Raw genomic sequence first — 27,881 nt, forward strand, 5'->3', positions numbered from 1 at the left:
TTGCAGCATGACTCCATGTTTCAGTCGCAGCTGTGTGCAAGACTGAAAGGGTATGTCCAACTGGCATTGTAATGTAATACTAATGTTCGAAGGCATACCATTAAATTATCACAAGTGAACAAGGTATAAAGCCAAAAGTACAAAAGTGTTGATAGCTATCTCATGGTGTGTTCTTTATGTGACAGACAACCATTTTTTATGTACATAAAATTGAGACCAGAAAATTATCAAACTAAAAAAACCAAACAAAGATAGTGTAAATGAAGTTTTTTTGATAAGCTTAACTCACCTTTATGTTCAGTTGCTCGTGGGTTGAGGTGCATCCTTTTCTGGCACTCGCTGCAACTCATCAAAAACTTTGTCACAGCCTCACGTGGCAGGAAAGCGTAAGTTTCTGAAATCTGAACGGAAATACAAAGTCAATATTAAACCTTTCAGAGGTATTGAACCAATCATAAACTAAAATGATAAACGAGTGATATACTTTAAGCGAACAGTGAGATCATCCATTGCAGCAATTATAATTCCTCGAGTGGTCAAGTGAATAACAGAAAACAGATTGTAGGCAATAGCTACAAATTATATACACAACAAAGAACAGTCAGGGGAACTTACAATAGCTGAGAGTATCGATTTCAGAGGTGATTAAGGGCTTTAAAAGGAGATCCAAAATTTCTGGCCTGTCCTGGTCGAAACAAAAATAGGTTTTTTCTCTTCTGTGCATTTATATTGGGACAACATCAAAACCCAGATTCATGTTTTTTTGTGAACAATTTAGAAAGTATGCTACAAATGACAAATAGTTGTCTTCCTAATTGCTGTTTTGGAGTTTGAAATGTTATGGATAGAATGTCAATTGGCGAACTAAAATAATGAAAGAAATCATCGTTTGTTCCTTGAAAAGAAGTCTCAGTTAAGGGAATTAATTCAAGAAAAGGTGTTTGGTTTGTTAATTTGACTCAGGATGCAAAACTTAAAGGTAGTCCTTGCAAATCTTTCTTTCACTCAGAATCCGTTAAGAAACCACCATGACTTGTTACCACCACCACCAAAGGTGAAGGACATTATGTTTTCACCCCTTTCTGTCTGTTTTTCTGTTTGTCTGTTTGCAGGATATCTCAAAAAGTTGTGGACGGATCCGCATAAAATTTGTAGACAGGTTCGGTGTGTGCGAAGGATGAACTAATCAGATTTTGGTGAAGATCCAGATCCGGATCCGACAACTGGAATTTTTAAGTGATTCTTCACCATTGAGAGTTTGAGCTAAAAGTGATATATTGCACGATATCTCAAAAAGTTGTGGACGGATTCAGACAGAACTTGGTGAACAGGTTGGATGTGTGGCAAGGACGAATTGGTTCGATTTTTGTGAAGATCCAAATCCGGATCTGAATCAGGGAATTATTTAATTCTTAAAGTGATTATTCACCATTGAATGATAGGGCCAAAAATAATGTATAGCATAATATTTCAAAAATGTATTGGGCCCGATATGTTCTCATGGATCAGGCATTACATGGAGGCAGTATGCGCTCTATCGAGTGCGCTTCTAGTTTTTTTCTGTGTTGGATGTCTAACGGAATATCATATAGTCGTCAATCCTGGTGATGTAAGGTTAAATATTGTGTACATTTTTTCTGAACCCTCTATAAAACAGACAGTTTGCAGCCTGGTGTTGTCTCAGTGGTTAGGGTGGCAGCTTGGCATCCTAGGGTCCTGAGTTCAAGCCCCGTAGGCCACTGCATTAATACACCAAGGGGTTGACTCCGCCTGTCATCCTTCCAAGGTCGGCAAAATGAGTACCAGTTCCAGTGTGTGTACTGGTAGAGGGGCACTGCATCAGCGACACAGTTACGCTTCAATAAATGATAGCTACCCCGGCAGCTAAGCTGCCATATGACCACCACCACCACCAGACTGTTTGCCCCAAAATTGTGTCATTTAACCTTTCACCTTTCTTTCTGCATTTTTTTGCAAATCAATTTTACAAATAGTAAGGCCATGTGTTAAGAGGTTCAGTGTGTGGATTTGAACTTACTAATGACACTTCTTGAGTTAACCCATGTCCTTGTGAGATCGATTCTGAAAATGCTCCTGGGATCGATGTATACCTGCAGAATATTTTTGGGGCATTTTGGGACCTGTTGGGCTTGGAGTTATTTAATATCCTGGATGCATCCAAAGATGTTCAAAGCCTGGTGAAATACTGCTAAGTTTTCAGAGAGAGGTGGTGTGCCTTTTTCCGAAGACCCATGATCTCCAACAATGGCGTATTGGAAAGCAGTCACTTTGCTTTGCACAGATTATAAAGTTTTCTTGAATGTTTCGTTAAACCGACTCAAAAAAGTTGTTCATGGTCTGGTTCTTCCTGATCAGAGTTACTCTAACCTGGGTCCATCTACCTTTGATTAATCTTTTAAAAATTTGTGATATGATTGATTGAAACTGAACAGAAAGGGATTGGGATGGTATTTGTTGATGTTGAACAAAGCCTTTGACAGCTTGTGAACTTGTTGCTAAATTTATGATGTTCATTGCTTCTCTGTACATCATTTTTAGTTTAATCAAAGTGAATAATGATCTTTGTTCTTCTTTACGCATTCAGATAGGGGTGAGGCAAGATTTTATGTCTCTGCTTTATTGGTTGCTTCTGTTATAGAACCCCTTCTTATTTAACTCAAGGAAAACTTTTTGGAATCACTTTCCCTCCTGGATGTCTTTCAATAACCTTATCAGCTTACGCAGATGAAGTTTCCGTTTTTATCAAGGATGACCATGAAATTTCTTCCATTTTTGAGTGTTTAACTCATTTTAACCTGGCTTTTCCCTTGAAGTGTAATTGGAGAAAGAATAAAGCTTGATGGGTGATCTTTTTAATTGTTGTATACTTGGGTTGATGCTGGTGCCACCAATGCCTCTTCCAGTCTGGTTGGAGTGGGAAAGAGAAGGGGGAAAATATTTGGGTTTATTCTTTGGATCCTCACAATATGTTCACAAGAATTGGGATGGGACAGTTAAGCAGGTTAAAAAAGACTGGGTTGATGGGAGAAGGCCCTGCCCAATCTTTCCTGCAAGTACCATGTTTTAGTTCATAATTGAGTTGCCTTTCTTTTTTGGGATAGGTATATATGCCTGCAGCCACCAGAGGTGTTGCTTAGAGTAGTTCAAGGAGAAATGGTTCACATTTTCTGGGGAGGCCATCACTGGCTATGACCGAATACCATATGCTGTCCTTTAGCTGAAGGTGTTCAAAGCCTCGTTGATATGACTGTCGTGTGATGACCTTTTGGCTGTGTTTCATTCAACAGTTATTGTATGCAGATCTCTTCCCAGTCAAGAGTTTGACCTGTCTTATTTTGCAACAAACAGGCAAGCTTGGATACTACCTTGAAATGTTCTTGATCCATCTCCACCATGTGAATATATCTCTTCTCACCGTTTGTTTTTACTTACCAGACTCTTTTGACTACTTGGCAGGGCCTTTCGGTGAGCTGCCAGGTAGACACCTATGTTATAAAAATGTAAGCTCATGAATCTTTATTTCATAACCATCTTTTTCCTGACATTTCTAAAGCTCGTGATTTTAGTCAGCAATTTATATTCATGGGTATTACAAATGTGTGACACCTCTGAAATGATTCTGGGGTAGAAATCTGTAAGTGGCAGACTTAACAGGGATTTGGTCAAAAAGGGCAAGAGGAAGAGTTTTAAGAAATGTGATCCAGAAAGTTTTTCAGCTTGATCTACAATTGAGTTAGGGTATGAAAGTGTTGCTCAATGAATTGTTCTTCTGTTTTACAAATGAATCGTAAAGATCATTCCAAATGAGTTACCCCCATCAGTATGGGGTCGAATATATTTCAGAGCACTAGTAGTAAGGACATCAATAGGTCATGTTATATGCTACCTCTTGAGAATTTACCACCCAATGGGGTTACCCAGTGGAAAAGACTGCTACTTGAGAGATCTCCCTCTGAACCTGCATATTGTGACGTCCACGGGACTTGAACAGTCCCGCCAACGTAGAATGAGCCGAAAGGATGGAGGGGGTTTATTTATTTATAACCCAAACATGGCGGTTCTAATCGCTCTACCGCAAACGGGACGAGGAAGGTGGCACGAGTCACTTTTCACTGAGTTGATGATGTTTATTTGTTTTTCTAATTATTACCAGAAATAACAAGACTCAGCAAGAAGAGGGATCCGGGGCGATTCGACGGGATGGTGTGGGATTGGGCGTGGGGAAAAACACAGACAATTCCAATGAATATACAGTTCTCAATCCCTCTAAGGCGCCAAGCACACACACACACACACACACACACACACACACACACACACACACACACACACACACACACACACACACACAAAACGTAGCTATTTCTGGTGGTCAGGCTGGACCGTGGTGTGGACGCAACTGTCCCTGGATCGGCGTCAGACGAGCTGGCCTTGCTCTCGTCAGGGGGGCAGGAGAAACCGTGGTGCTGTCGACCTCCTGGTCTTGGCCAAAGTCTGCTAACAGCCACCAGGGAACCAGTTCTGGCGCCAAGTTGCGAGCAGGAGAGGGAGGCAGGTCCGCCTGCCGTTCGACCCCATACTCCGAGTCAGCAGAACCCCAGAGCCAACCAAGGTGAGGCACGAGGCTCAGCAAGGCTCCAAGACACGATCAAGAACACGATCGAATCAGCACAGCAACAAGGATGCTCCCCGCGCAACAGCCTCCCCACCAAAAAAAAAAAAAATGATCTTTTGGTTGTAATCTTCTTCCTCTTCCTTTTCGACCCCGAACAGAACCTTTTTATCCTTGGTCCTCGTCACTTCCAATCGAGCCGTTTATTGGCCCACCGCCATCGCCTTCCGCCAATCGTGATCAGGGGGCAGAGCCATCCGCTGCACTGTCCTGTGATGTCACGGCCAGTCTCCAGAGAATACCAAAAAGGGGTTTACGCAGACACACTTACCCTATCCCGTGTCCCTATCTAATTACGTGACAATTATCATTCCCCCCCTTGAAGAAATGAACATTTACGAGAGAACTTATCACCACTGAATTGCTACTTATTACATCGAGATCCTGGTAAACTCGAACAGCATGGCATACCTAATTAAACATCCTAATTACCCTTTGAATGCATACCCCCCCTCAAACGTAACACTGCCCCCTCCTCTGGTACCGCAGCTCCTGCAAGGTATATCACAGGCGCTACCATACCAGCCTTAACACTTACTGACTCAAACCTAATTAACCTTACGAAATAAAGTAGGAGGGGCAATGGGCAGCGAGTCGCAGCTAACTTACCTATCCTGCTTAATGTACTACCCCCTTATGGCCTTATCCTCGCCTAAACAATCATTCGTTTTTTATTTTTATTTTTATTTTTATTTTATCACATGAGAGCACTGAGCGAAGTTGCACTCCATCCTCCGGATCATCGCTCTTGCCCAGCACTCTTCCAGTGATCTGGGGAGAGGAAACAAAAGGTTCCACAAAAACACAACACTTATACTTTGCATTCCTACTCCAAGCCTTAACGACACTATTCACAGGATATTTACACTTGACCGCCTCCCCCAGTGGATGCTAATAGACCCAGCGTTACCTGGGGAGCCAATTTTCAAATTTGCTTGCCCCAAAATTATGCGGACATCATGCCCTTGCTGCACATGTCAAGTTGTGCGGGATCGAGTGGGACTCATACATCTTCACAACACTCACACCATGGTCATCATCACATTTCTAGGTCATGGTCCTCATTTTAATCATGCAGGCTGAATCCCGTCATGGCCGTGCGGTGGGTTACAAGATGATGGGGGCATCTCAGGTGCAACCATGCCCACAGGTAAGCTTTAGTCCAACCCGGACGTTTCCCCGCCCCGCTCCCTTTGATTCCCTCCCCCCTGGTAGCCATCAGCTCTAATCCCGTACAACACTCTGGAAGGGGTCTCACTGGCTCCTCTGGCCTTCCTGGGTGGCCAAGGTCCTACCCGCCTTGGTCGCCCAACCAGACCCTCTCCCAGTTGCCTCCAGACACTGTCACCATGAGCCACCAGGTGGTGAATCTCCTTGAAGGGGGTCGCAATTCACGCTCACCGTGAGCTTCAGCAATCCCTGTGGACAAGCACATCATCCCCACCCACAAAACCCACATGACTCCCCCACCCCATCGGCCTTACATGTGACACCTGCATTTCTAACACTTCACCGACCATGACCTTCCCTGTTACCACACCATGTCCAATAAAAAATCAATGTGTGCACCATACATTTCACTTCTTAACTTAAAACAACTCACACAGCACTTCTCACCCGATCCACGCACCAGCCATTGGACAGCCACTCGTGCCCGCTTTGTTACCAATTACCCACTGTCCCGATTGTCACTCTAAAACCCAGCAGAACTTACAAACCCATGCCAATTTTCCCACAATTCATTTTTTTTCCACCAAAGGAGGGCACTTCGCCACAATCTCAGCAGCCGAGCATGGCCGTATATGCTCAGCCCAATCTAATCTCCCCGACCCCCGACAGTGATCTCCGGACCCGACCTTTGAAAGGGCATCTCGGATAGACCTGGCGGTTCAGCAGGAGGATTCACCCTCTCCGAGTCTAAAAGTCTATTGGAGGGTCCCTCCATCGCCGGGTACCGGCAATATCGTTGCATGTGTCCTCTTCGCCCGCACCAGAAACAACTCCCCATAAAAGGCCCCCGTGGGTATCGGTGTAATGTCTCTTCCGGTTCCGGACCCCCTCGGCCATAATCGAATTGCTCTATTGGCTGGGCTGGACCCCGCCGCTTTGGCGCACTAACTACCGGATTACCCTTTATCAAACTTGACAGTTTCTGGCAAATTTCCTGAAACATTTGGGTAATGCCAATTTCTCCCAGCCCCTCTCCTTGATCCTGGATCTCCGCCTGTCGGACCGTCACCGATGGCCTCTCGGGCACCCGACCCGGCCACCTCCACGAGGCCAGCCTGGCTGCGCACTCGGCCGCTCGGTGAACGGTGGGTGGATCCTGTAGCTCCACTAACGCTCGGACCTCAGGGTCCGGAAGAGCAGCTAAAAATTTCTCAAGTGCCAGTCTGTCCCATGCCTCCACTGTAAGGTCCCGATACGCGATCCTGACTGATTGGTAAATGTCCTGTGCCAGCTCCTGCACTGTCTCACCCGGCTTTAATCTGCGGTGCTGGAGCTGGGCCCGCACCAGATCACAGTTTGCCGCGAACCCAAACCGACGGCTCAACGCCTCGCAAATGTGGGAGCTGGTCAACATCCCCTCCGTGATCACGTTTAACACATCTACAGCTGGTCCCCGCAACGTTGCCACCAAATTCCCTGTACGTTCCCGCTCATTCCACCCGTTTAGTCGGGAAATGCACTCAAATTGCGTCAGAAAAGCTTCAACGCTCCCTGACCCATCAAAATTTACCAGGGGGATCACTTTTACGGTGGCCCGCTTCTCAGTTTCTCCCTTGTCCGAATCCAGCCCAGGGATCAAACACCCTTGTGGCTGCATATCCAATTTCGGAGCCCACTGTGGCCAAAGATGTTTTGTGGTGAGGGTCTCATTGTTCAATTTTGCCTCCTGTTCCAAACGTTGAATGGACCGATTCACCTCTTCCCGCAGGATCTTCTGGGCCCGCACAACCTCCTCCAAGGCTCCGTCGCGAGTTTGTAGCTGCTCCTCAACCAACCCGGACACTCTACTTACAAAAGACGGCTCTACCAGGCCTTTATCCAAGACTTCATCTTGGCTCATAATTTTATCTTGTTCGTCCAAACGAGCCTCCAATCCTTTTACCTCCTCCGCCAAATTCATCCCTTGCTTCCTCAGCTCTCCCCACTCTTCAACTTGCAGCTGCATACGAGCATCCACACAGGCACGATGACGTTCCAGGCTTTCATCCACTTTATCAACCCGAATGTTCGTTGCATCAATTTTATCTACCAATTTTTTCCGTATATTTTCCCCCTCCAATGTAATTTCTACCTTTGTTTCCTCCAATCTATCCTCGAATTTACTTTGTATTTCTCCCAATTTAACATCCACACACTCCTGCATCTCAGTTTTCATTTTCTCCATCTTTTCCCCCAATTCATCCCTCATTAAATCAATCCGTGCACCCAACTGTACCCCCATTACCCCCAATTGATCTGTCATTTCTGCCCCCTGTGCCGTCATTTTTGCCATTTGTGCCGTCATTTCTGCCCTCTGCCGTCATGTCCCCTATTAAACGTTCCAACAGTGTCTGGATCGTCATCGCACCGGTTTCCGGCACTGCCGGCCCCGTTATGGGCAATGAAGCACGGTCCATGCTCGGAATGGGGAAGGTTCCAACGCTACCCCCGTCTCTCCCCTCTTCCCCCGACTCGCTGCCAGACACGTGGCCTTCCTCCTCAAACATCTGCACATCCGCCATGGTGCAGAAGTCCCGTTTGCCGCCAATTAATTTAAATTTGAAAAATCCCGCCAAAATTTTCCCGCGCTCGCGCACTTTTCTGTAATAATTTTATATTCCAATTCGTGGCGAGATTTTAATCCTGGTATATAATTTAGAGGGGATCGAACATCCCACTTCTGACACCAATGTGACGTCCACGGGACTTGAACAGTCCCGCCAACGTAGAATGAGCCGAAACGATGGAGGCGGTTTATTTATTTATAACCCAAACATGGCAGTTCTAATCGCTCTACCGCAAACGGGATGAGGAAGGTGGCACGAGTAACTTTTCACTGAGTTGATGATGTTTATTAGGGTATCCAGTCAAATGGACTGGATAACCTATTGTTTTTCTTCTGTTTATTATTATTATTAGGGTACCCTGTGAGTACAGGGTACCCTATTGTTTTTCTTCTGTTTATTATTATTTTTCTTTTTCCGCCGGCATTTTGCACCCTTTTTCGCTTTAAAAATCATTTTCTCTGGAACACGAAGTCCGATCGACGGGAAATTTTCACCATAGTATGTATCTTTTTTGATAGCACAATCACGTTATAATTATGACGTCATTGGTCACGTGGTACGGTCGCCATCTTGAAAAAAGCGATAAACTTTGGACATCTGTATCTCGGAAACCGTGCAATGGAAAAATTTTTCGCTTGATACATTTTACTAAGCTCCCTATGGGGAACACGTGTGATTTTTCGTGACGTCATAGGTGAAGCGATATACCGGTGAAAATTCGTCAAGTAGAACGCCATATGGGAAAAATCTGAAAAATTCTGAGCATCATCTACGCCAAAAATCACTGACGAAAATGTTTTTATTGACGTCATTGATGACGTAATTCGGCCGCCATCTTGTTTTTAGTGTTTTTTTTTTTTAAATCTTCTTCTCCAGAACGGCTATGCAGATTGAGGCGAAACTTTACACGCACATTCCCCCTGAGGTCCTCTTTCAAGTTTGTTAATTTGTTGTTGATACGTCACATGGTTTGGCGGCCATCTTGAAAAAAAACCCTAAAACCTTCAAACATCTTCTTCTCCAGAAGGGCTGGTCCAATGAAGGCGAGATTTCACGACTATATTCGTGACATGTATGCGATGCAAGTTTGTTAATTTCAAAGTGATAGGTCACATGGTTTGGCTGCCATGTTGGATTTAAGAAAAAATATTAAATAATGTTTTCTCTGGTATTTCATAAGCCATCGAAGCGAAAATTTGCAAGTGCCTTCCTCGCTCAAGTCTGCATACATAGCAAAAATTTTTTACCTCAGAAGTCACATGGTTTGGCAGCCATCTTGGATAGAAAAATAGACTTTATCCGATTTACACGAAACTTCACACACTTGTTCGGGTCGACGATGGAAAGCAGAATTTAAATTTATGATATCATAGGTCACAAGGTTCGGCAGCCATCTTGGATTGAAAATGAATAAATTTTAAAATCTTCTTCTCCAGAAGGGCAAGACAGATGAAGACGAAACTTCACACATATATTCCTCATGAGGTCCTTTCTCAAGTTTGTTAATTTGTTCTTGATCGGTCACATGGTTTGGCGGCCATCTTGAAAACCCTAAAACCTTCAAACATCTTCTTCTCCAGAAGCGCTGGTCCGATGAAGGCGAGATTTCAGAACTATATTCGGGACACATAGTTGATATAAGTTTGTTAATTTTGAATTGATACGTCACACGGTTTGGCCGCCATGTTGGATTTAAGAAAAATATTAAATAATGTTTTCTCTGGAACTACTTAACCTAACGAATCGAAAGTTTGGAATTATCATCTACCATCGTGTGTGCACGCGTGGTAAAAATTATGACGTCATATGTCACATGGTTTGGTGGCCATCTTGGATAGAAAAACGCACCTTACCGATTTACACGAAACTACACAAACCTGTTCCTATACTAAGTTGTAAGCAGAATATAAATTTGTGATGTCATAGATCATATGGTTCGTCAGCCATCTTGGATTGAAATATAATATCTTTTTACGTCTTTTCTCCGAAACTATTGAACAGATCCAGGCCAACCTCCACCACTATGACCGCCTCTCCATGACGAATAAAAAGTTCTCACCCCTTTTGAGGTACGACGCAACGTTTGGCAGCCATAGTTGATTGAAGGAAAAATATTAATTAATGTTTACTCTGAACTACTTGCATCAATAAATGTGAAACATCACATTTATGGTGGAACAGTCATGCGGAATGAGGGTATGAAATTTCCACGGGATTGGGCCCAGGGTTTGGCAGCCATGTTGGTTTTAAGAAAAATATTAAATAATGTTTTCTCTGGAACTGCTTAACCAAGCGAAGCGAAAATTTGCACTTATTGTCTGCGATTGTGTTTGCACATGTGGTGAAAATTATGACATCATACGTCACATGCTTTGGCCGCCATCTTGGATTGAAGGATAAATATTAATTAATGTTTACTCTGGAACCGCTGCTTCTATATATATGAAACTTCAGGTTTGTAATTTAGCCTACATGCGTAACAAAAGTTTAAAATTTCAACCTGATCGGTCACGCGGTTTCGCAGCCAGAATTATTTAATTATTTGAATCTGTTCGCCAGTAATAAGGAAATTGAACGCTTTGTGCTGCCCGGTTCGTTGCTCTTCAGTCCCATGCCATATCGAAGCAGGCCTCTGTTTGTATCACTCTTCAATAATGTTTTTTCTGGAACCACTTTCCCGATGAATGCGAAACTTTGCGACTGTCATCTGCAGAAAGTCCCATGTTGTATCAAAGGCGGACGGACTGGGTACTTGGTCATCACTGCCAGCAGTTATAAAGTGGCAGTTCTAGTTATTAGGGTACCCTGTGAGTACAGGGTACCCTATTGTTTTTCTTCTGTTTATTATTATTTTTCTTTTTCCGCCGGCATTTTGCACCCTTTTTCGCTTTAAAAATCATTTTCTCTGGAACACGAAGTCCGATCGACGGGAAATTTTCACCATAGTATGTATCTTTTTTGATAGCACAATCACGTTATAATTATGACGTCATTGGTCACGTGGTACGGTCGCCATCTTGAAAAAAGCGATAAACTTTGGACATCTGTATCTCGGAAACCGTGCAATGGAAAAATTTTTCGCTTGATACATTTTACTAAGCTCCCTATGGGGAACACGTGTGATTTTTCGTGACGTCATAGGTGAAGCGATATACCGGTGAAAATTCGTCAAGTAGAACGCCATATGGGAAAAATCTGAAAAATTCTGAGCATCATCTACGCCAAAAATCACTGACGAAAATGTTTTTATTGACGTCATTGATGACGTAATTCGGCCGCCATCTTGTTTTTAGTGTTTTTTTTTTAAATCTTCTTCTCCAGAACAGCTATGCAGATTGAGGCGAAACTTTACACGCACATTCCCCCTGAGGTCCTCTTTCAAGTTTCTTACTTTTTTGTTCATACGCTACATGCTTTGGCGGCCATCTTGAAAAAACCCTAAAACCTTCAAACATCTTCTTCTCCAGAAGCGCTGGTCCAATGAAGGCGAGATTTCACGACTATATTCGTGACATGTATGCGATGCAAGTTTGTTAATTTCAAAGTGATAGGTCACATGGTTTGGCCGCCATGTTGGATTTAAGAAAAATATTAAATAATGTTTTCTCTGGTATTTCATAAGCCATCGGCGAAAAATTTGCAAGTGCCTTCCTCGCTCAAGTCTGCATACATAGCAAAAAATTTTTACCTCAGAAGTCACATGGTTTGGCGGCCATCTTGGATAGAAAAATAGACTTTATCCGATTTACACGAAACTTCACACACTTGTTCGGGTCGACGATGGAAAGCAGAATTTAAATTTATGATATCATAGGTCACAAGGTTCGGCAGCCATCTTGGATTGAAAATGAATAAATTTTAAAAATCTTCTTCTCCAGAAGGGCAAGACAGATGAAGACGAAACTTCACACATATATTCCTCATGAGGTCCTTTCTCAAGTTTGTTAATTTGTTCTTGATCGGTCACATGGTTTGGCGGCCATCTTGAAAAAAACCCTAAAACCTTCAAACATCTTCTTCTCCAGAAGCGCTGGTCCGATGAAGGCGAGATTTCAGAACTATATTCGGGACACATAGTTGATATAAGTTTGTTAATTTTGAATTGATACGTCACACGGTTTGGCCGCCATGTTGGATTTAAGAAAAATATTAAATAATGTTTTCTCTGGAACTACTTAACCTAACGAATCGAAAGTTTGGAATTATCATCTACCATCGTGTGTGCACGCGTGGTAAAAATTATGACGTCATATGTCACATGGTTTGGTGGCCATCTTGGATAGAAAAACGCACCTTTACCGATTTACACGAAACTTCACAAACCTGTTCCAATACCCAGTTGGAAGCAGAATATAAATTTGTGATGTCATAGGTCATATGGTTCGTCAGCCATCTTGGATTGAAAAATAATATCTTTATACGTCTTTTTCTCCGAAACTATTGAACAGATCCAGGCCAACCTCCACCACTATGACCGCCTCTCCATGACGAATAAAAAGCTCTCAGCCCGTTTGAGGTACGACGCAACGTTTGGCAGCCATAGTTGATTGAAGGAAAAATATTAATTAATGTTTACTCTGGAACTACTGCATCAATAAATGTGAAACATCACATTTATGGTGGAACAGTCATGCGGAATGAGGGTATGAAATTTCCACGGGATTGGGCCCAGGGTTTGGCAGCCATGTTGGTTTTAAGAAAAATATTAAATAATGTTTTCTCTGGAACTGCTTAACCAAGCGAAGCGAAAATTTGCACTTATTGTCTGCGATTGTGTTTGCACATGTGGTGAAAATTATGACATCATACGTCACATGCTTTGGCCGCCATCTTGGATTGAAGGATAAATATTAATTAATGTTTACTCTGGAACCGCTGCTTCTATATATATGAAACTTCAGGTTTGTAATTTAGCCTACATGCGTAACAAAAGTTTAAAATTTCAACCTGATCGGTCACGCGGTTTCGCAGCCAGAATTATTTAATTATTTGAATCTGTTCGCCAGTAATAAGGAAATTGAACGCTTTGTGCTGCCCGGTTCGTTGCTCTTCAGTCCCATGCCATATCGAAGCAGGCCTCTGTTTGTATCACTCTTCAATAATGTTTTTTCTGGAACCACTTTCCCGATGAATGCGAAACTTTGCGACTGTCATCTGCAGAAAGTCCCATGTTGTATCAAAGGCGGACGGACTGGGTACCCGGTCATCACTGCCAGCAGTTATAAAGTGGCAGTTCTAGTTATTAGGGTACCCTGTGAGTACAGGGTACCCTATTGTTTTTCTTCTGTTTATTATTATTTTTCTTTTTCCGCCGGCATTTTGCACCCTTTTTCGCTTTAAAAATCATTTTCTCTGGAACACGAAGTCCGATCGACGGGAAATTTTCACCATAGTATGTATCTTTTTTGATAGCACAATCACGTTATAATTATGACGTCATTGGTCACGTGGTACGGTCGCCATCTTGAAAAAAGCGATAAACTTTGGACATCTGTATCTCGGAAACCGTGCAATGGAAAAATTTTTCGCTTGATACATTTTACTAAGCTCCCTATGGGGAACACGTGTGATTTTTCGTGACGTCATAGGTGAAGCGATATACCGGTGAAAATTCGTCAAGTAGAACGCCATATGGGAAAAATCTGAAAAATTCTGAGCATCATCTACGCCAAAAATCACTGACGAAAATGTTTTTATTGACGTCATTGATGACGTAATTCGGCCGCCATCTTGTTTTTAGTGTTTTTTTTTTTTAATCTTCTTCTCCAGAACGGCTATGCAGATTGAGGCGAAACTTTACACGCACATTCCCCCTGAGGTCCTCTTTCAAGTTTGTTAATTTGTTGTTGATACGTCACATGGTTTGGCGGCCATCTTGAAAAAACCCTAAAACCTTCAAACATCTTCTTCTCCAGAAGCGCTGGTCCAATGAAGGCGAGATTTCACGACTATATTCGTGACATGTATGCGATGCAAGTTTGTTAATTTCAAAGTGATAGGTCACATGGTTTGGCCGCCATGTTGGATTTAAGAAAAATATTAAATAATGTTTTCTCTGGTATTTCATAAGCCATCGAAGCGAAAATTTGCAAGTGCCTTCCTCGCTCAAGTCTGCATACATAGCAAAAAATTTTTACCTCAGAAGTCACATGGTTTGGCGGCCATCTTGGATAGAAAAATAGACTTTATCCGATTTACACGAAACTTCACACACTTGTTCGGGTCGACGATGGAAAGCAGAATTTAAATTTATGATATCATAGGTCACAAGGTTCGGCAGCCATCTTGGATTGAAAATGAATAAATTTTAAAAATCTTCTTCTCCAGAAGGGCAAGACAGATGAAGACGAAACTTCACACATATATTCCTCATGAGGTCCTTTCTCAAGTTTGTTAATTTGTTCTTGATCGGTCACATGGTTTGGCGGCCATCTTGAAAAAACCCTAAAACCTTCAAACATCTTCTTCTCCAGAAGCGCTGGTCCGATGAAGGCGAGATTTCAGAACTATATTCGGGACACATAGTTGATATAAGTTTGTTAATTTTGAATTGATACGTCACACGGTTTGGCCGCCATGTTGGATTTAAGAAAAATATTAAATAATGTTTTCTCTGGAACTACTTAACCTAACGAATCGAAAGTTTGGAATTATCATCTACCATCGTGTGTGCACGCGTGGTAAAAATTATGACGTCATATGTCACATGGTTTGGTGGCCATCTTGGATAGAAAAACGCACCTTTACCGATTTACACGAAACTTCACAAACCTGTTCCAATACCCAGTTGGAAGCAGAATATAAATTTGTGATGTCATAGGTCATATGGTTCGTCAGCCATCTTGGATTGAAAAATAATATCTTTATACGTCTTTTTCTCCGAAACTATTGAACAGATCCAGGCCAACCTCCACCACTATGACCGCCTCTCCATGACGAATAAAAGTTCTCACCCCTTTTGAGGTACGACGCAACGTTTGGCAGCCATAGTTGATTGAAGGAAAAATATTAATTAATGTTTACTCTGGAACTACTGCATCAATAAATGTGAAACATCACATTTATGGTGGAACAGTCATGCGGAATGAGGGTATGAAATTTCCACGGGATTGGGCCCAGGGTTTGGCAGCCATGTTGGTTTTAAGAAAAATATTAAATAATGTTTTCTCTGGAACTGCTTAACCAAGCGAAGCGAAAATTTGCACTTATTGTCTGCGATTGTGTTTGCACATGTGGTGAAAATTATGACATCATACGTCACATGCTTTGGCCGCCATCTTGGATTGAAGGATAAATATTAATTAATGTTTACTCTGGAACCGCTGCTTCTATATATATGAAACTTCAGGTTTGTAATTTAGCCTACATGCGTAACAAAAGTTTAAAATTTCAACCTGATCGGTCACGCGGTTTCGCAGCCAGAATTATTTAATTATTTGAATCTGTTCGCCAGTAATAAGGAAATTGAACGCTTTGTGCTGCCCGGTTCGTTGCTCTTCAGTCCCATGCCATATCGAAGCAGGCCTCTGTTTGTATCACTCTTCAATAATGTTTTTTCTGGAACCACTTTCCCGATGAATGCGAAACTTTGCGACTGTCATCTGCAGAAAGTCCCATGTTGTATCAAAGGCGGACGGACTGGGTACCCGGTCATCACTGCCAGCAGTTATAAAGTGGCAGTTCTAGTTAGGGTACCCTGTGAGTACAGGGTACCCTATTGTTTTTCTTCTGTTTATTATTATTTTTCTTTTTCCGCCGGCATTTTGCACCCTTTTTCGCTTTAAAAATCATTTTCTCTGGAACACGAAGTCCGATCGACGGAAATTTTCACCATAGTATGTATCTTTTTTGATAGCACAATCACGTTATAATTATGACGTCATTGGTCACGTGGTACGGTCGCCATCTTGAAAAAAGCGATAAACTTTGGACATCTGTATCTCGGAAACCGTGCAATGGAAAAATTTTTCGCTTGATACATTTTACTAAGCTCCCTATGGGGAACACGTGTGATTTTTCGTGACGTCATAGGTCAAGCGATATACCGGTGAAAATTCGTCAAGTAGAACGCCATATGGGAAAAATCTGAAAAATTCTGAGCATCATCTACGCCAAAAATCACTGACGAAAATGTTTTTATTGACGTCATCGATGACGTAATTCGGCCGCCATCTTGTTTTTAGTGTTTTTTTTTTAAAAATCTTCTTCTCCAGAACGGCTATGCAGATTGAGGCGAAACTTTACACGCACATTCCCCTGAGGTCCTCTTTCAAGTTTGTTAATTTGTTGTTGATACGTCACATGGTTTGGCAGCCATCTTGAAAAAACCCTAAAACCTTCAAACATCTTCTTCTCCAGAAGCGCTGGTCCAATGAAGGCGAGATTTCACGACTATATTCGTGACATGTATGCGATGCAAGTTTGTTAATTTCAAAGTGATAGGTCACATGGTTTGGCCGCCATGTTGGATTTAAGAAAAATATTAAATAATGTTTTCTCTGGTATTTCATAAGCCATCGAAGCGAAAATTTGCAAGTGCCTTCCTCGCTCAAGTCTGCATACATGGCAAAAAATTTTTACCTCAGAAGTCACATGGTTTGGCGGCCATCTTGGATAGAAAAATAGACTTTATCCGATTTACACGAAACTTCACACACTTGTTCGGGTCGACGATGGAAAGCAGAATTTAAATTTATGATATCATAGGTCACAAGGTTCGGCAGCCATCTTGGATTGAAAATGAATAAATTTTAAAAATCTTCTTCTCCAGAAGGGCAAGACAGATGAAGACGAAACTTCACACATATATTCCTCATGAGGTCCTTTCTCAAGTTTGTTAATTTGTTCTTGATCGGTCACATGGTTGGGCGGCCATCTTGAAAAAACCCTAAAACCTTCAAACATCTTCTTCTCCAGAAGCACTGGTCCGATGAAGGCGAGATTTCAGAACTATATTCGGGACACGTAGTTGATATAAGTTTGTTAATTTTGAATTGATACGTCACACGGTTTGGCCGCCATGTTGGATTTAAGAAAAATATTAAATAATGTTTTCTCTGGAACTGCTTAACCTAACGAATCGAACGTTTGGAATTATCATCTACCATCGTGTGTGCACGCGTGGTAAAAATTATGACGTCATATGTCACATGGTTTGGTGGCCATCTTGGATAGAAAAACGCACCTTTACCGATTTACACGAAACTTCACAAACCTGTTCCAATACCCAGTTGGAAGCAGAATATAAATTTGTGATGTCATAGGTCACATGGTTCGTCAGCCATCTTGGATTGAAAAATAATATCTTTATACGTCTTTTTCTCCGAAACCATTGAACAGATCCAGGCCAACCTCCACCACTATGACCGCCTCTCCATGACGAATAAAAAGTTCTCACCCCCTTTTGAGGTACGACGCAACGTTTGGCAGCCATAGTTGATTGAAGGAAAAATATTAATTAATGTTTACTCTGGAACTACTGCATAAATAAATGTGAAACATCACATTTATGGTGGAACAGTCATGCGGAATGAGGGTATGAAATTTCCACGGGATTGGGCCCAGGGTTTGGCAGCCATGTTGGTTTTAAGAAAAATATTAAATAATGTTTTCTCTGGAACTGCTTAACCTGGAGAAGCGAAAATTTGCACTTATCGTCTGCGATCGTGTTTGCACATGTGGTGAAAATTATGACATCATACGTCACATGCTTTGGCCGCCATCTTGGATTGAAGGATAAATATTAATTAATGTTTACTCTGGAACCGCTGCTTCTATATATATGAAACTTCACGTTTGTAATATAGCCTACATGCGTAACAAAAGTTTAAAATTTCAACCTGATTGGTCACGCGGTTTCGCAGCCAGAATTATTTAATTATTTGAATCTGTTCGCCAGTAATAAGGAAATTGAACGCTTTGTGCTGCCCGGTTCGTTGATCTTCAGTCCCATGCCATATCGAAGCAGGCCTCTGTTTGTATCACTCTTCAATAATGTTTTTTCTGGAACCACTTTCCCGATGAATGCGAAACTTTGCGACTGTCATCTGCAGAAAGTCCCATGTTGTATCAAAGGCGGACGGACTGGGTACCCGGTCATCACTGCCAGCAGTTATAAAGTGGCAGTTCTAGTTAGGGTACCCTGTCAGTACAGGGTACCCTATTGTTTTTCTTCTGTTTATTATTATTTTTCTTTTTCCGCCGGCATTTTGCACCCTTTTTCGCTTTAAAAATCATTTTCTCTGGGATACTAAGTCCGATCGACACAAAATTTTCACCACAGTATGTATCTTTTTTGATAGCACAATCACGTTATAATTATGACGTCATTGGTCATGTGGTGCGGGCGCCATCTTGAAAAAAACGATAAACTTTGGACATCTGTATCTCGGAAACCGTGCAATGGAAAAATTTTTCTCTTGATACATTTTACTAAGCTCCCTATGGGGAACACGTGTGATTTTTCATGACGTCATAGGTGAAGCGATATACCGGTGAAAATTCGTCAAGTAGAACGCCGTATAGGAAAAATCTGAAAAATTCTGAGCATCATCTACGCCTAAAATCACTGACGAAAATGTTTTTCTTGACGTCATCGATGACGTAATTCGGCCGCCATCTTGTTTTTTAGTGTTTATTAAAAAAAATCTTCTTCTCCAGAAGGGCTGGACAGATTAAGGCGAAACTTTACACGTACATTCCCCCTGATGTTCTCTTTCAAGTTTGTTAATTTGTTGTTGATACGTCACATGGTTTGGCGGCCATCTTGAAAAAACACTAAAACCTTCAAACATCTTCTTCTCCAGAAGCGCTGGTCCCATGAAGGCGAGATTTCACAACTATATTCGTGACATGTATGCGATGCAAGTTTGTTAATTTCGAAGTGATACGTCACATGGTTTGGCCGCCATGTTGGATTTAAGAAAAATATTAAATAATGTTTTCTCTGGTATTTCATAAGCCATCGAAGCGAAAATTTGCAATTGCCTTCCTCCCTCAAGTCTGCATACATGGTAAAAAATTTTTACCTCAGAAGTCACATGGTTTGGCGGCCATCTTGGATAGAAAAATAGACCTTATCCGATTTTCAAGAAACTTCACACACTTGTTCGGGTCGACGATGGAAAGCAGAATTTAAATTTATGATATCATTGGTCACAAGGTTCGGCAGCCATCTTGGATTGAAAATGAATAAATTTTAAAAATCTTCTTCTCCAGAAGGGCAAGACAGATTAAGACGAAACTTCACACATATATTCCCCATGAGGTCCTTTCTCAAGTTTGTTAATTTGTTCTTGATCGGTCACATGGTTTGGCGGCCATCTTGAAAAAACCCGAAAACCTTCAAACATCTTCTTCTCCAGAAGCGTTGGCCCAATGAAGGGGAGATTTCAGAACTATATTCGGGACAGCTAGGCGATATAAGTTTGTTAATTTCGAATTGATAAGTCACACGGTTTGGCCGCCATGTTGGATTTAAGAAAAATATTAAATAATGTTTTCTCTGGAACCGCTTAACGTAACGAATCGAAAATTTGCAATTATCATCTATCATCATCTATGCACGCAAGGTAAAAATTATGACGTCACACGTCACATGGTTTGGCGGCCATCTTGGATAGAAAAACGCACCTTTACCGATTAACACGAAACTTCAGAAACGTGTTCCAATACCAAGTTGGAAGCAGAATTTAAATTTGTGATGTCATAGGTCACATGGTTCGTCAGCCATCTTGGATTGAAAAATAATATCTTAAAACGTCTTTTTCTCTGAAACTACTGAACAGATCCAGGTGAAACTCCACCACTATGACCGCCTCTCCATGACGAATAAAAAGTTCTCACCCCCTTTTGAGGTACGACGCAACGTTTGGCAGCCATATTGGATTGAAGGAAAAAATATTAATTAATGTTTACTCTGGAAATACTGCATCAATAAATGTGAAACATCAAGTTTATGGTGGAACGCTCATGCGGAATGAGCGTTTGAAATTTCAACGGGATCGGACCCAGGGTTTGGCAGCCATGTTGGTTTTAAGAAAAATATTAAATAATGTTTTCTCTGGAACTGCTTAACCTGGAGAAGCGAAAATTTGCAGTTATCATCCACCATCGTGTTTGCACACGTGGTGCAAATTATGACATCATAAGTCACATGGTTTGGCCGCCATCTTGGATTGAAGGATAAATATTAATTAATGTTTACTCTGGAACCGCTGCCTCTATATATGCGAAACTTCAAATTTATAATTCAGGTGATATGCCAAACAAAAGTTTAAAATTTCAACCTGATCGGTCACACGGTTTGGGAGCCAGAATTATTTATTTATTTGAATCTGGAAGCCAGTAATAAGGAAATTGAACGCTTTGTGCTGCCCGGTTCGTAACTCGTCTGTTCCGCGCCGTCTCGAAGCAGGCCTGTGGTTGTATCACCATTAAATAATGTTTTCTCTGGCACCGCTTATCCGATAAATGCGAAACTTTGCGACTATGATTTAAGTCTCATGTTGTATCAGTTGTGTCAATGGCGGACGGACTGGGTACCCGGTCATCACTGCCAGCAGTTATAAAGTGGCAGTTCTAGTTAGGGTACCCTGTGAGTACAGGGTACCCTATTGTTTTTCTTCTGTTTATTATTATTTTTCTTTTTCCGCCGGCATTTTGCACCCTTTTTCGCTTTAAAAATCATTTTCTCTGGAACACGAAGTCCGATCGACGGGAAATTTTCACCATAGTATGTATCTTTTTTGATAGCACAATCACGTTATAATTATGACGTCATTGGTCACGTGGTACGGTCGCCATCTTGAAAAAAGCGATAAACTTTGGACATCTGTATCTCGGAAACCGTGCAATGGAAAAATTTTTCGCTTGATACATTTTACTAAGCTCCCTATGGGGAACACGTGTGATTTTTCGTGACGTCATAGGTGAAGCGATATACCGGTGAAAATTCGTCAAGTAGAACGCCATATGGGAAAAATCTGAAAAATTCTGAGCATCATCTACGCCAAAAATCACTGACGAAAATGTTTTTATTGACGTCATTGATGACGTAATTCGGCCGCCATCTTGTTTTTAGTGTTTTTTTTTTTTAAATCTTCTTCTCCAGAACGGCTATGCAGATTGAGGCGAAACTTTACACGCACATTCCCCCTGAGGTCCTCTTTCAAGTTTGTTAATTTGTTGTTGATACGTCACATGGTTTGGCGGCCATCTTGAAAAAACCCTAAAACCTTCAAACATCTTCTTCTCCAGAAGCGCTGGTCCAATGAAGGCGAGATTTCACGACTATATTCGTGACATGTATGCGATGCAAGTTTGTTAATTTCAAAGTGATAGGTCACATGGTTTGGCCGCCATGTTGGATTTAAGAAAAATATTAAATAATGTTTTCTCTGGTATTTCATAAGCCATCGAAGCGAAAATTTGCAAGTGCCTTCCTCGCTCAAGTCTGCATACATAGCAAAAAATTTTTACCTCAGAAGTCACATGGTTTGGCGGCCATCTTGGATAGAAAAATAGACTTTATCCGATTTACACGAAACTTCACACACTTGTTCGGGTCGACGATGGAAAGCAGAATTTAAATTTATGATATCATAGGTCACAAGGTTCGGCAGCCATCTTGGATTGAAAATGAATAAATTTTAAAAATCTTCTTCTCCAGAAGGGCAAGACAGATGAAGACGAAACTTCACACATATATTCCTCATGAGGTCCTTTCTCAAGTTTGTTAATTTGTTCTTGATCGGTCACATGGTTTGGCGGCCATCTTGAAAAAACCCTAAAACCTTCAAACATCTTCTTCTCCAGAAGCGCTGGTCCGATGAAGGCGAGATTTCAGAACTATATTCGGGACACATAGTTGATATAAGTTTGTTAATTTTGAATTGATACGTCACACGGTTTGGCCGCCATGTTGGATTTAAGAAAAATATTAAATAATGTTTTCTCTGGAACTACTTAACCTAACGAATCGAAAGTTTGGAATTATCATCTACCATCGTGTGTGCACGCGTGGTAAAAATTATGACGTCATATGTCACATGGTTTGGTGGCCATCTTGGATAGAAAAACGCACCTTTACCGATTTACACGAAACTTCACAAACCTGTTCCAATACCCAGTTGGAAGCAGAATATAAATTTGTGATGTCATAGGTCATATGGTTCGTCAGCCATCTTGGATTGAAAAATAATATCTTTATACGTCTTTTTCTCCGAAACTATTGAACAGATCCAGGCCAACCTCCACCACTATGACCGCCTCTCCATGACGAATAAAAAGTTCTCACCCCCTTTTGAGGTACGACGCTTAACGTTTGGCAGCCATAGTTGATTGAAGGAAAAATATTAATTAATGTTTACTCTGGAACTACTGCATCAATAAATGTGAAACATCACATTTATGGTGGAACAGTCATGCGGAATGAGGGTATGAAATTTCCACGGGATTGGGCCCAGGGTTTGGCAGCCATGTTGGTTTTAAGAAAAATATTAAATAATGTTTTCTCTGGAACTGCTTAACCAAGCGAAGCGAAAATTTGCACTTATTGTCTGCGATTGTGTTTGCACATGTGGTGAAAATTATGACATCATACGTCACATGCTTTGGCCGCCATCTTGGATTGAAGGATAAATATTAATTAATGTTTACTCTGGAACCGCTGCTTCTATATATATGAAACTTCAGGTTTGTAATTTAGCCTACATGCGTAACAAAAGTTTAAAATTTCAACCTGATCGGTCACGCGGTTTCGCAGCCAGAATTATTTAATTATTTGAATCTGTTCGCCAGTAATAAGGAAATTGAACGCTTTGTGCTGCCCGGTTCGTTGCTCTTCAGTCCCATGCCATATCGAAGCAGGCCTCTGTTTGTATCACTCTTCAATAATGTTTTTTCTGGAACCACTTTCCCGATGAATGCGAAACTTTGCGACTGTCATCTGCAGAAAGTCCCATGTTGTATCAAAGGCGGACGGACTGGGTACCCGGTCATCACTGCCAGCAGTTATAAAGTGGCAGTTCTAGTTATTATTATTTTTCTTCCGCCGTAAATTTGCAAAATTTCCAGTTTTTTTCGCTTTAAATGCCATTTTCTCAGAAATGGTAAGACCAATCGACACAAAATTTTCACCAGATATGTATCTTTTTTGATAGCATACATAATTGATAATTATGACGTCATAGGTCACGTGGTACGGGCGCCATCTTGAAAAAACAGATCAACTTTGGACCTCTGTATCTCGGAAACCTTCTAGTGTAAAAAAATTTGGCTTGATACATTTGAACAAGCTCCCTCTCGGGTATATGTGTGATTTTTCGTGACGTCATCAGTGAAGAGGTATCCCAGTAAAAATTCGTCAAGTAGAACGCCACATGGCAAAAATTTGAAATTTCTTGAGCATCATCTACACAAAAATTCATCGTAGAAAAAAAATATTTTGACGTCATCAGTGACGTAATTCGGCCGCCATCTTGTTTTTTGTGTTTTTTTTAAAAAATCTTCTTCTCCAGAACGGCTGTGCAGATTGAGGCGAAACTTTACAGGCACATTCCCCCTGAGGTCCTCTTTCAAGTTTGTTAATTTGTTGTTGATACGTCACATGGTTTGGCGGCCATCTTGAAAAAACCTTAAAACCTTCAAACATCTTCTTCTCCAGAAGCGCTGGTCCAATGAAGGCGAGATTTCAGAACTATATTCGTGACATGTATGCGATGCAAGTTTGTTAATTTCAAAGTGATAGGTCACATGGTTTGGCCGCCATGTTGGATTTAAGAAAAATATTAAATAATGTTTTCTCTGGTATTTCATAAGCCATCAAAGCGAAAATTTGCAAGTGCCTTCCTCCCTCAAGTCTGCATACATGGTAAAAAAATTTTACCTCAGAAGTCACATGGTTTAGCGGCCATCTTGGATAGAAAAATAGACTTTATCCGATTTACACGAAACTTCACACACTTGTTCGGGTCGACGATGGAAAGCAGAATTTAAATTTATGATATCATAGGTCACAAGGTTCGGCAGCCATCTTGGATTGAAAATGAATAAATTTTAAAAATCTTCTTCTCCAGAAGGGCAAGACAGATGAAGACGAAACTTCACACATATATTCCCCATGAGGTCCTTTCTCAAGTTTGTTAATTTGTTCTTGATCGGTCACATGGTTCGGCGGCCATCTTGAAAAAACCCTAAAACCTTCAAACATCTTCTTCTCCAGAAGCGCTGGTCGGATGAAGGGGAGATTTCAGAACTATATTCGGGACACGTAGGCGATATAAGTTTGTTAATTTCGAATTGATACGTTAGACGGTTTGGCCGCCATCTTGGATTTAAGAAAAATATTAAATAATGTTTTCTCTGGAACCGCTGAACCAAACGAATCGAAAATTTGTAATTATCATCTACCATCGTGTATGCACGCATGGTAAAAATTATGACATCACACGTCACATGGTTTGGCGGCCATCTTGGATAGAAAAACGCACCTTTACCGATTAACATGAAACTTTACAAACGTGTTCCAATACCCAGTTGGAAGCAGAATATAAATTTCTGATGTCATAGGTCACATGGTTCGTCAGCCATCTTGGATTGAAAATGAATAAATTTTAAAAATCTTCTTCTCCAGAAAGGCAAGACAGATTAAGCCGAAACTTCACACATATATTCCCCATGAGGTCCTTTCTCAAGTTTGTTAATTTGTTCTTGATTGGTCACATGGTTTGGCGGCCATCTTGAATTTACCTTAAAACCTTCAAACATCTTCTTCTCCAGAACACCTGATCTGATCAAGGGGAAACTTCACACCCCTATTGCACATGAGTAGGGAATACAAGTTTGTTAATTTCTAATTGATAGGTCACATGGTTTGGCAGCCATGTTGAATTTAAGAAAAATATTAAATAATGTTTTCTCTGGAACTGCTTAACCTATCGAAGCGAAAATTTGCGTCTGTCATCCTCCATGATATCTGCATACATGGTAAAAATTATGAAGTCACAAGTCACATGGTTTGGCCGCCATCTTAGATTGAAGGATAAATATTAATTCATGTTTACTCTGGAACCACTACTTCTATATATGCGAAACTTCATATTTATAATTTAGGCTACATGGGAAACAAAAGTTTAAAATTTCAACCTGATCGGCCGTGTGGTTTGGCAGCCAGAATTATTTAATTATTTGAATCTGGTCGCCAGTAATAAGGAAATTGAACGCTTTGTGCTGCCCGGTTCGTAACTCGTCTGTTCCGCGCCATCTCGAAGCAGACCTGTGTTTGTATCACCATTAAATAATGTTTTCTCTGGCACCGCTTATCCGATAAATGCGAAACTTTGCGACTATGATTTAAGTCTCACGTTGTGTCAGTTGTGTCAAAGGCGGACGCCGACTGGGTACCCGGTCATCACTGCCAGCAGTTATAAAGTGGCAGTTCTAGTTTGTTTTTATTATTACCAGAAATAACAAGACTCGGCAAGAAGAGGGATCCGGGGCGATTCGACGGGATGGTGTGGGATCGGGCGTGGGGAAAAACACAGACAATTCCAATGAATATACAGTTCTCAATCCCTCTAAGGCGCCAAGCACACACACACACACACACACACACACACACACACACACACACACACACACACACACACACACACACACACACACAAAACGTAGCTATTTCTGGTGGTCAGGCTGGACCGTGGTGTGGACGCAACTGTCTCTGGATCGGCGTCGGAAGAGCTGGCCTTGCTTTCGTCAGGGGGGCAGGAGAAACCGTGGTGCTGTCGACCTCCTGGTCTTGGCCCAAGTCTGCTCACAGCCGCCAGGGAACCAGTTCTGGCGTCAAATTGCGAGCAGGAGAGGGAGGCAGGTCCGCCCGCCGTTCGACCCCGTACTCCGAGTCAGCAGAACCCCAGAGCCAAGCAAGGTGAGGCACGAGGCTCAGCAAGGCTCCAAGACACGATCAAGAACACGATCGAATCAGCACAACAACAAGGATGCTCCCCGCGCAACAGCCTCCCCACCAAAAAAAACACGATCTTTTGGTTGTAATCTTCTTCCTCTTCCTTTTCGACCCCGAACAGAACCTTTTTATCCTCCTGTCCTCGTCACTTCCAATCGAGCCGTTTATTGGCCCACCGCCATCGCCTTCCGCCAATCGTGATCACGGGGCGGAGCCATCCGCTGCACTGTCCTGTGACGTCACGGCCAGTCTCCAGAGAATACCAAAAAGGGGTTTACGCAGACACACTTACCCTATCCCGTGTCCCTATCTAATTACGTGACAATTATCATTCCCCCCCTTGAAGAAATGAACATTTACTAGACAACTTATCACCACTGAATTGCTACTTATTACATCGAGATCCTGGTAAACTCGAACAGCATGGCATACCTAATTAAACATCCTAATTACCCTTTGAATGCATACCCCCCCCCTCAAACGTAACAATATGAATTAATATACGGTAAGCTTGTAACGAAGAGAACAGGTGATCTCCAGTGGTGGCTGACCCCCTGGATTGTTTTGTCCTTCATCTTAATTAGTCATTTTTCTCCTGTGTCTATTTGGTTCCCTTTTTTGTTCAGTTACTGAAGACCTCTTTCATGCCTTCATTGATTGCGCAAGGTTATTTCCCCTGTTTCATTTGTTGAATTATGCTTCGCGTAAAGTGAATTTCTAAAGGTTGTGATTTTTGTTGGCCATAAAAGAGAGGTAACTTTAGATACACAGTAAAGAAAATACCACTAACCTTTTAAAATACCGCAAATTGTAGTTGATCCACCATGAATAAAAGAGGAGTTAATGTTCCGGGCTTTACCTTTCGTCAGAACATAAAAAGAAGCTTCTTTCTTCGTTTTATCTGTGGGTGAAGCCCAAAACGTTAACTCCTCTTCTATTCACGGCAGGTCAACTACAATTTGAGGTATTTTAAAAGGTTAGTGGTATTCCTTCGCCCCAGTTGGACTCAGTCCGAAACGGGGGCTTCTGGATTTGGTCTTGATTTCCGTGTCCGTGCCAGCATGCATGTGTGGGTGTGTCCGCAACCATATGTCGGACATGGATGGACCAAATATATTCATACTTGGCAAAAAGACAACACATGATGGTGTACACCAGCACTTCATTTTGTTTCAAGATGCGATCAAAGATGGCCGACTGGTGGCCATTTTAGTTGTAAAAAAAGACCCAGTGTCGAACATGTCCTCAACCATGTCTCCGACAAGCATTCACCGATCTTATTCAAACTTGGCAGACGCATAAACAATGGTGCTTTACATATGAATGTCATTTTTTCCAGAGAACAGATCCAAGATGGCCGACTGGCGACCATTTCTCAGATATGCATAGTCCGATTTTATTCATACCTGGCAGAAGCACAGTACATGATGGTATACATGTGCACCTCACT

General features: G+C 41.7%; 1 protein-coding gene across 3 annotated transcripts in view; it reads right to left on the bottom strand.

The window, feature by feature from the left end:
* The window catches only part of NOL4 (nucleolar protein 4), a 512,661-nt gene that overhangs the window by 384,332 nt on the left and 100,448 nt on the right, over window positions 1-27,881 (bottom strand). For all 3 annotated transcript variants that reach the window (XM_085891239.1, XM_085891232.1, XM_085891224.1), the window contains exon 3: window positions 290-401. In XM_085891239.1, coding sequence (XP_085747365.1) covers window positions 290-401 — 112 coding nt within the window. The remainder of the gene's footprint in view (window positions 1-289; window positions 402-27,881) is intronic.

Source organism: Eptatretus burgeri, chromosome 1 (genome assembly GCF_056783735.1).
Source record: "Eptatretus burgeri isolate ZD-2024b chromosome 1, Ebu_testis_v1, whole genome shotgun sequence".
Lineage (NCBI taxonomy): Eukaryota > Metazoa > Chordata > Myxini > Myxiniformes > Myxinidae > Eptatretus > Eptatretus burgeri.